Source organism: Henckelia pumila, chromosome 1 (assembly GCF_033568475.1).
Source record: "Henckelia pumila isolate YLH828 chromosome 1, ASM3356847v2, whole genome shotgun sequence".
NCBI lineage: Eukaryota > Viridiplantae > Streptophyta > Magnoliopsida > Lamiales > Gesneriaceae > Henckelia > Henckelia pumila.
The window spans coordinates 105,849,019-105,859,770 of record NC_133120.1 but is presented as its reverse complement, the minus strand read 5'-3'; the positions used below and the strand labels follow the sequence as shown (position 1 = coordinate 105,859,770).

Genomic DNA, 10,752 nt, shown 5'->3' with positions numbered 1-10,752 from the left:
TACATAATTTTTTCATTAATATTTTGGAAAAAATATTAAATAAATAGTGATTGTTATAAAATATTTTTAATATTTTAACTATGTAAAAATTTATTGAATATATTATTTTAATAAAAACATTAGTTAAGTTCTATCAAAAATTAATTTAAAATTTCAAATTATATTTATAATAAAAATTCTTCAAATCACCAATTAAAAAACGTCATAACGTGTCACATGTTTTTTAATCAGCAAATAAAAATTTGAAAGTTTATTTAAACATAATAATTTATAAGAGAACCGACTAAGAATAAATTGAAGTCGTTATCGATTTTTCTGGCGGACAAAAATGATGAATCTGGCTTTAAAACAAAATAATATTATTACATTAATTAATTTATAATATCAAAAGACAAATATACACTTTTCTTCAAAATAATTTGGTCAAAATCAGGTGGACATGTACCAATTAAGTCATTAACAAAAGTTTATGTATCAATTTGACATTTAACCAATAGTTCGTGTATCAAATTAATTTTTACTCCTTAATAAATAGATATAGATTATTATATTATATTTATTATTATATACTGAATTTTTTAATATAATATTTATTATAATGATACGCATCCGTTTTAAACAATATGGTTTGGATAATTAATTAATTTTAGGTAATATAAATATTTATTTTAAATGTAATCACATATAAAACTAAACGTTGCCGTTTTACAATATTATTATTATTTTAATTTGGAAGATCGTTTTCAGTATCCCATTCAACCTGTTGTAGGGTTTTATACTCCCACTCTTTTGCTTCTCCATACAAAGCACCACCGCCATGGAGGCACCACCGCAGCCCACTGCTCCGCCGTGTTGGAGCAACATCCTGAAGATGCAACCAGAAAAACCAAAGCAGAGTCACAAGTTTGACATCGAATCTGCCTACGCGAATAACCAACAGACCGGCGTTTTGGTTGGCAGCTGCAAGTCGTCGAAGGGCATAGCAGTGGCGGTGGTCGATGCCAATGCCATAATCCGGGGTGAAGAGCGGCTTTCTCACGCGGCTGACCGCTTCGTTTCAGTCGCTGACGTGATTGATGAAATCCGCGACCCCTCCTCCCGCCACTTTCTAAACTTCTTACCCTTCACTGTTGATACTCTGGAACCCTCCCCTGAATCCCTTAAGAAAGGTATTTTTAAGACTTTCTTTTTCTGGTTTAACTGACGGGTAATCATACTTAGCATTTAATTCACTAAAGAAGCGTTCTTGTGGTATGAATTCATTTATTTTCGGTTCTCATTATGTGCGATGCATTTTTCGGAATTCTGTTGCTGTTATTGTTTCTTATTTTTATGTTTGTGTGTTTAATCAATAAAAAAGATACCAAATGTAATTACCCCCAATTCAAATAGGAACAGACTGTTCAATTAGTTGAACAATTGGAAACTCTTGCTACTGGTTTTCCTATCTTATTCCCACTTTTACATCTTCGCCGTGGAACTAGTAGTGTTGCATTTGCTCGCAGTAATTTATTAGCTTAATTATTATCTTAAACGAGTTGAATGTCCTGCGATTTTGCAGTGATCAACTTTGCCAGAGCAACAGGTGACTTACAAACCCTTTCAGATGTGGATCTTAAGCTCATTGCTTTAACTTATACGTTAGAGGTACAAATACATGGGACTCATCATCTCAGAGACAGCCCTCCTCCTATTCAAACAGTCAATGTCAAAAGGCTTCCAGAGAAAGACTTACCTGGATGGGGTTCTAATGTCCCTAATATTGAGGAGTGGGAAGCTCTGGAGCATGTGTTTGACAGCGTGTCAAATGTCGATTCTAAAATTTTACCCGTCAAAGATTTGAACCTTGGGCTAAACTCTGCTGATCAGCACAGTATAGAAAATGTTGCAAGTCGAGATGACGGTGTGTCACACTTTGGGAGTCAGGAAGTTGGCGATGATGGCGTTAGGAAACCTAGGAGATACTTTCCTCCGAAGAAGATCGAAGTAAAAATTGAAGGGAAAAAGATGGTGGCTGATGGTATTGATGCATCACAGGGACAATTTGATGATAATTCTAGCGATTGGCTACCCGCCGTGAGCCGAAGCACTCGCAGAAGATTTCTCAGGAGGAAAGCCAGACGGGAAATGAACAACATAATGCCTGAAGTTAGTGATTCACTGGACACATCCAATAATGTGGAAAATGAGAACCTTTATGATTCTGAATGTCCAGAGCTGCTGATGGACGAAAGTTGTGAGCAAGGGACAGATTGTAATTCTGAAGATGTTAAGGTCCGCAACAAGAACAATGAAGATGAAGACATCTCTACAGATTTTAATAAGATGAAACTGGAAGAAGAACCTTTGACATCTTTTCAGGATGGTCACGAGCTGAACAGTCCTAGTGAGGGTGTTGGGTCCAAGAGTATTAATCTGACAGATGGTGCACAAGAAGATGCTTCTATCATTGATGAAGAACTGCAGAACTTGGAGATAAGAAGCCAGATTAGTGAAATGGCTGATACATCACATATGGATGATATAAGCAGCGAACAGAGCTGGACTCTTAGATCATTGTCAGAATCCAGTGTAGCTTGTATAACTAGTGACTTTGCTATGCAAAATGTGCTTTTACAGATGGGTCTACGGCTTCTGGCACCTGGTGGGATACAAATCCGCGAGCTTCACAGGTACACATGAAATTCTCAGGAACATCTTCACGAGCAACACTTCTCATGATCCAGGCTGTTTCTTGATTGTTATGTTTGTGATGAATTATTATTCGCATTGTTCTAGCTCTTATCTGCTGTTATTTGTCTCCTTTATTTCCAGTCATCGAGTATGCTATTTGGGTAATAATGTTGTAACTTCGTAGTTTGATTTTTTAATGATTTCACTTGTTTAATATATTTTCTGCAGGTGGGTTCTGAAATGCCATGCTTGTTTTAAGGTGACCACTGACATTGGCAGAATTTTCTGTCCAAAATGTGGCAATGGTGGCACACTACGTAAAGTAGCTGTGACAGTTAATGAAAATGGTATTGTGTTGGCTGGCCGGCGACCTCGCGTATCCTTGCGTGGAACAAAGGCAAGTATAGTGCACGTGTTGGTAGCTTTGGGAAGTAACTATGCCTGTGGAAGGTTTTGGGTTATTTTTGTACTTTCCTTTGTCACAATCAATATCTTTGGTCCAGTTTGTAATTTTTTTTTCCTGTGGTATGCTTTGTTCCCCGTCATAATTTACTTCAAATTAGCTTTTTTTGACTTGAGAAGTTCTCTTACCGAGGTCAATCTCCAAATGATTTACCTTTCTTTTACTCGCGTACCCTTTGTGTTGGCAAATGTCTTTGCCGTGCTTTTGAAAGTTGTCGTAAATCCAAATGTGTATGCCGGTGAATGAAATGTTTTATGCAAAAAAGGTTGCTTAGTTATGGTAATGGCCCCTTTTGCAGTTCTCGATACCATTACCCCAAGGTGGTCGGGATGCAGTTACAAAGAACCCCATTTTACGTGAGGATCAGTTACCTCAGAAGTTTTTGCACCCGAAAATAAAGAAGAAAAATAAGCAGGTCGATTGCAATTATTTACCATCATTTTTAATCAGTGTTTTTTAATGTTATTTCCTTATCTTGTTAATTACCATGTATTAATTAGCTACAGCGTTTTGAATTGTTTGCATTGTAGGATGATGACTTCATCGTGCCAGATGATGTCTTCCGCCATCACACAGATAAGAAAGCTCCTCTCCAGCCTCCGGTGAGGAAAGCGCTGGCCGTCTTCGGCGGAAAGAGGAATCCAAATGACAATCATTTTTCACGCCCAAAATGTTAAAATCTATTTTTTAATGAATGTTAACTTGCTTCAAGATTCCTACGAATCTTGATGCATAAATTTTGTGGTGGCCCTAATTATATGAAAGGTGTGATGTGAAGAAACCCGAAAATTCTTCTTGTTACTTCCAAGTTTGATACAGGATGATCTATATATTTTTGTTTTCCCTTGCGAATGATATCCAAGCACTTTGAGCAATGTTATTTTAGGGGATTTGTGACTATTAAGGTGTTGCATCCTTCAAAATGAAGGAAGGCATCGAGATTCAATTATAATTGGAAATGAAAATTTTATTGTTCTGATTTGATCTAGAACTTATTTTTACAAACAAGCGTTGATCTTGAAACATGTTTCTTGTGATGAATATATTGTAAAACTTATTTTTACAAACAAGCGTTGATCTTGAAACATGTTTCTTGTGATGAATATATTGTAAGATGGGATGTTGAGGATCCCTGGCTCATTTTTCATTGCTGATGTCATTTGATTTCCGACAAAAACTTCTATGAGACGATCTCAAGGCTCATTTTTTTAAAACGAATTTATTATATGGGTTATCCATTAAAAAGTATTATATTTTATGCCAAAAATATTATTTATTATTATAAATATGAGTAGGATTGATTCATCTCACGGATAAGACCGTCTCACATGAGTAACATTTCCCCATGACACGGTTCAAAATGCCTACTTATCAAACAGTTAAATTGAAATCTGAAAAAGGTACTTTCGTGAACAGAATCTCTCCAAGTAAAAGTCCAATATATGAAAATCAGTCCATTTAAAGAAACATTGATTTGATTTTTGCTGCTGGGTTTCTGGTTCTTGTTGTAAACTCGGAGATAATTCGCAGAAGCAACATTGCCACCATAAAGAAAGCAACCCGTTCAACCTATACTAACTACCACAATCTTGAAGGCACATATCATTCAAAGAATCGAGAGATTTGCCTCAACCTACGTTTCTTACAACACGCAAGATTTACAAGAACTTCGATACCCCAACAAGATAATGAGAGATCAAAGAATAAAGAAAAAGTGTAAAGAAAAAGATATCGCTACTCTATATTTATGACATGATTTTCGCTGTCTTTGAATCGACATCAAGAAAGAGCGAGCTCAGCCCAAGCCAAAGAAGACACCTTGAGCTCTGCAGATATAGATGTATCAATCCCGGTTTCCAGCATCGTGCACAGATCTTGCATCGATGTCCTGATGCTGGAATTGGGACGGATGCATAGATTCGCCACTTCACAAAGCACCTTCAAGTCATCCGAACTGAAATGTTTCAGATCGGGGTCGACCACATAAGGCATAACATCAGACGATTCCAAGAATTCTTTGGCCTGCAGGAGTTTAATTTTAAGTAAAGCAATTTTCTTTTCAAGAATCAACATAAGTATTATAGTAATGATAGAAAACGTTTAAAAGTTGGTAATTCCTTACCCAATCAACTAAGCACCCTTTATCTTTGCAGTATGGCGGTCTCCCACTGACAAGTTCGAGTAAAAGAATCCCAAACGCATATATATTTCCCTGGGTGTCAAGACAGCGTCTTTCTAAAGAATTTGGAAGGATACAAACAGCACCTTCGTTACTTATCGAGCCCGAGCTCTTCTCTGATCTCGATAGAATTGTCTTCCAGCACTCAAAATCAACTAGCTGCAAGAAAAGGTAAGAGTACAGATTATGGTATTTGGAAGTGGACGGACAGACCTTTTTAATATTAGTATATGATCGAACAGTGATCTTTAGTCACCTTGGGAGAAAATTCATCCGTCAGATAGATGGAACCCGAGTTTAATTCAGATAAAGTAAATGGCGGATTGAGTTCTGTGTGCAGATACTTTAGCCCCCGTGCAATGCCGATGATAATTTTCATTCGTCTAGTCCAAGAGAATTGGCATCCTTCTCCATCTGCAAGTAAAAACCGTGTCATTTCTTGTGAGGCTGTTTAAACCATGAAAAGAGGTTCATAAAAAACAGAGAGGACAAAAATTATAACAGAAATTAACTTACAATGAAGGTGCTCATAAAGAGTTCCATTCGATGCATATTCAAACACCAGCATCCTCGTAAATGGACTGCTTTCTCGACAATATCCAAGAAGTTTTCCAACATTCTCATGATTTAACCTTGCCAAATCAGCCACCTGAATAATGAATAACACATAACTCCAAAATCTTATTATCCACAAGAAAAAAACAGTCGAGAAAATATCCATCAGCTGCTATTTACCAAAGAACGGACAAATACCTCCTTCTGGAAATAAAGCTCAAGATAGCCGGCCCAATTCTCTTCTTTGATACAAAGGGATATTACAGCAATCTCAGATCCACCTTTCATCGTGCCTTTGTAAACCACACTATCCGGAGACGATCCGATGATGTTGCTGAAATCTTCACAGGCTACCTCGAGTTCTTGTCTGCTGTATCTTGGTAAATCTTTCAGGCTATCAGAATCTGTAAGAAAACATTTAATTCAGCTTTGGCACCAGCGAAAAGATCAAATATTCACAAACACCTCATTCACCTATGTAAATTGTCATGTACTCCTTTGTACTTGAAGATTTCTTCCAGGGCATAATGATCGAAGGTTTGCTCTTCCATTTCTGAATGGCAGCTAGAAGAGCCATGACAAAGAGTAAACCGACCATTACCCCAGTGACTATTTCCAGAACCAAGAGCCACACAGGTTTTGATGCATTAGCTATATGTTTTATTCTGGCTTCAGCAGGCATGTGCGTTGTGTTAAGTCTTGGACGGGATTTTGAAGCTAGAGTTCCACCTGCAATGGAAGTTTATCAATACTAGCCACAACAATAAACATTAATTTACACTAGCTCAAGGCATTTTTTAGATTTTCGCAGAAACATATCCATATCATTTTCAAACTTTTTACCAAAAATACAAATTTATCCCGCTTTTCCACCTACCCTGTGTAACTAATATTTCAATTTAATTCATCACTCATAAAAGAAAATTCTATAACTATATGATATTTTAAGACAACGTTATGTTTCAAAATTTAAAATACCCGCTTATCACTTACTACTAGAAAAATAAATACCAACTTATTAACATGACATGCTGTGAAATGGCTTTTTGGGAAATATAACCAAACATAAATGACGCTTCCCACATAGCTTCCAGAAATACATTTCAGGAAACATTTTGTGCGGACACCAGAAACATATCCAGACATATACCTCAAACCATTGGTCAAGAATTTAGAAAGGATTGCATGCAACAAAAAACCCATGGCACCAGCATTAAGAAATGCAAATCGAGAATGACGATAAGACATTAAATATTTAGTCATTTCAACTATATTTACCATTTTTCATCCAAGACCATAGTAATTTAACTATCTATATTCTGTAAATTTTCTTAATGACAAAGCTATCATGGGTACAATACGATGAACAAACAGGGTCACCTACCACATTGTGCAGCAGGCCGCTGTTTGGAACCCTTATCTTGAAGGCAATTTCCCCGAAAGCCTGATCTATATTGGAAGTAAGAACATAAAGTACCTTAAATGAAGGGTAAGGGAAATAAAAAAAATTGATCAAATCAAAGGGGGAACGTGAAAAGCACAAGTACCTCGGAAGATATTCCAAGCATTTGGGTATGCTTCCAATCAAAAAGTTATAAGAAAAGTCAGCCACTTTTAGCTGGGACGAACCACACAAACCCACAGGGTTGCTGTTTAGAGCATACCTGGAATAATTTCCAAAGAGGCAGATCTAAGAAATGAGTTCTTAAATTGAGTTCGCTGGGTATATGTACTTGGTGAAGCGATCAAATAAGAGTCCAAAACAGATACAAGTCCATGCATTCTTCTAAAGAGAGATGTGAGCATTGTATTATCCTGAAAACTGATACCTTTTTTTAGAATTCATTTTTTTTACGAATTTTGCAGACTTCATTTGGATAAGGTGATTTGCGCAGTAAACAAGTCACTACTACGAGGAGGAATCACAATAAGATTATTGGTCGAGAGTCGAGACAGCAAATTCCATGATACAGATACTGAAACCAATTATTTTTATGACATTGCCCGAAAAAATTTATTTGGAGGACAATCATCCATGAGAGGCCAAGATCTAGGAAATATAAGGATGATCCTGCCATGCATTCCTTTCCCCTTTTCCAACTAACACAAACATAAAGAAAATACAAGATAATTTGGAACAAGGAGATCAAATTCAGTTTGAGTAGGATAGAGCATTCAACAGTTCACGAAGTTTGTGGTATTTTCTACTTACATTCCCCTCATATTAGATGAAGATGCTGAGCCATTACTAGCAGGGATAGATCCCAGAAGCTTATTCCTATCAAGTCGAAGTTCCTCAAGGTATTTCAAGTTGCCTAATTCAGAAGGTATTTTTCCAGTCAATCCATTGGAGCCAAGGTTTCTGCAAAAGCAAAACATAACAGTTAATTGACAGGAAGAAAAGGACTAACATATAGTATAAAACTCTATGAAAGAGTTTCAATATCTAGAACTCATTCAACGAACATTTTCACTACGGCAGTTAAACTTCCAATCTCGGGTGGAATTGTTCCAGTTAGCTGGTTTGAACTAAAATCCAACACCTTGAGTTCTTTTAAACTGCCGATTTCCTTCGGTATTGTACCAATCAACGAATTTTCATGCAGAATTCTATAAATGAGAGGCAGAGGCAATCAGTCAATATGACCACATATTAACAATTATCAAGAAAATCCACTTTCGAGCGCACAATAAGAGCTTACAATTCTTGCAAAGCTGAGAGCTGGTACAGTTCTGGAGCAACAAAACCCTTCAATGATGCCCCGGATATGTTGCTGCAATTTGAGAGATGTCACAAATGGTAGTTTAATTTGGCAATAACATCATACTACTATACAATCCCGAATTCTCGCCATCAATTTCATTAATTGGAAAATATAAATTCATGCATTGGTGGCCACAGATTTCCATTAAACACAACCAACGGAAAAGCTTACATCTTTATAACATGATCTCCAGCCATAGAACAAGAAATGCAAGACCAATCACAAGGATCTGAATCCAGAGAATTCCAATTCGACAGAATAAGCATTGGGTCCTCGATAATAGCTCTCTTAAAGGAAGTTAAGGCTTCAACTGAACAAAACCCAAAAATTTATGGTAAGCAAAATAACTCCTATGAACTCCATTCAACAATTTGCAATAGCCACATTCTTAAAATTCACCTGCCACATATTTCTAACAACAAAATATAAGATGTTTGCAAGATTACATCAAATAATAACTCCGTGCTTCCAGAAAATTGAATAATTATCGACATCATTACTAGAAAGGGTAAAAGATGTATGCTTCTAAGGTAGCAATAGTCAAATCAAGAATCAAGATCTGTGGAATAAAATACAATTGCAGGGGTAAAACTCGCCTTCATTATTTGGAAATGCAGTAACACAACGAGCAAGAAAGATCCCTAAACTCAGCAAAAGAACTCGACATGAAGTAAAATATTCCATATTTTGCCAAGACTTTTCACACACAGACACTCAACAGCTGGAAGGACCCATAAACAACAGATTAACAGAAGTTTTGAAAAACAGAAAGTAAGGGTAAAGATTCTGAAGAGTTAAAAGGAAGAAGGTCAAGAACTGGAGTATTTAAAGAAATCTACAAAACCCAGAAGAGGTTAAGCAAGATTCCCACTTTCCTTCTTGGTGAGATAAAAAGAATTAAAAAAACACCAAAGGAAGCAAAACTTAAAAAAAATTCTGGGATAAAAGAATCAGCAACAACCCGTGAAAGCAAAACCACTGAAAAACGAGAGTGGATTTCAAAAGGAACCCACGAAAAGAGAAAGACTTGAATCCAAAGAGTGGTTTGGTGTCAAAAACAGAGGGAGACAGGCGGTGAAAGCAAAAGAAATTGGATAAAATGATGAAAAAAAGGGACAAAAATATTGCAAATTCGAGTCGCAGAAAGAGCTGGAGAGTGTGTGACAGTCATGATTTTGTTTGTTTGTGTTTAAAGAGTATAAATTGGCAGTTATTATTTGTTTCTTTGCTTCTCTTTTTGTGGGGAATGAATGGGGACGAAAGATCGGAGCACGAAGATGATAGTGGTTTAGTGGCATAACAGCTCTACATAATTACATTACATTAACTACGGCCAATTTTTTATTTTATTTTTTAATATCAATGGTAATATATTGTAAAACGAATTCACAGACATATTTTATGTGTGAGATAAGTCAATTTTATTTATGTTTTTTTAAAAAATTAATATTTTTTAATGAGTGTTTAATTTCAATCAAACATAATAGAAAGATAAGATAACTTCAAAATTATGGAATTATCTTAATTTTGAAGTTATCTTTTTTTTTTTATAAATTATATTATCAAATCGTATCATATCACATGTTAGGAAAATCTTAATTCAAAATTTTCATATATAATATCATTATAATCGTATTGATTTATTCTAAAAAAATTCATAAATTATAATTTATATAATTTATTCGAGTTTATATTCAAGCTACCAAAGATACCTAATCGGACCTAGTTAAATTAAACTCTAATAAATTAATTTGATATAATTAAATCATTGATTAATCAAAGTTATTTATTAATCTTCTTCTACTCTACTAAAAAAACAAAATTGCACCCTCAATTTAGTTAAAATTACTAAATCATAAAATCAATAATTACTTCCTTTGATTGATCGGCCTAATATATCGCCCTTGTTGATCACTTGGAACATCTAAAATAAGGTATCATGATCATGTCACTCCTATTAGATATTCATAACTAGTCAATTCTCATATTCTGTTTGAAAGTCGCATGTGATCGCTCCACGTGATTATTTCAACAAATAATATTGAATCACTGAGCTCGAATTTTAACGTCTTTTAAAAGAAATCATGAGTTTATGATAATGTAGGTTACAGATTTCA

At 35.5% G+C, this 10,752-nt stretch overlaps 2 protein-coding genes across 2 annotated transcripts; one reads left to right on the top strand and one right to left on the bottom strand.

Moving 5' to 3' along the window:
• The first annotated feature begins 758 nt into the window (after positions 1–758).
• Positions 759–4,044, top strand: LOC140894653 (RNA-binding NOB1-like protein). Its single transcript, XM_073303223.1, has 5 exons — positions 759–1,169; positions 1,562–2,672; positions 2,902–3,070; positions 3,435–3,551; positions 3,667–4,044. The coding sequence occupies exons 1-5, from the start codon at positions 818–820 to the stop codon at positions 3,811–3,813; spliced, it is 1,896 nt and encodes a 631-aa protein (XP_073159324.1). The 5' UTR covers positions 759–817; the 3' UTR covers positions 3,814–4,044.
• A 697-nt stretch (positions 4,045–4,741) lies between these two features.
• On the bottom strand, positions 4,742–9,906 carry LOC140882667 (probable LRR receptor-like serine/threonine-protein kinase At1g63430). The gene is made up of 13 exons (XM_073288807.1): positions 9,232–9,906; positions 8,807–8,945; positions 8,573–8,644; positions 8,337–8,480; positions 8,083–8,232; positions 7,418–7,534; positions 7,255–7,319; positions 6,345–6,599; positions 6,069–6,274; positions 5,832–5,964; positions 5,572–5,729; positions 5,259–5,474; positions 4,742–5,158 (listed from the first exon to the last, which is right to left on the bottom strand). The coding sequence occupies exons 1-13, from the start codon at positions 9,317–9,319 to the stop codon at positions 4,916–4,918; spliced, it is 1,986 nt and encodes a 661-aa protein (XP_073144908.1). The 5' UTR covers positions 9,320–9,906; the 3' UTR covers positions 4,742–4,915.
• Between the last annotated feature and the right edge of the window lie 846 nt (positions 9,907–10,752).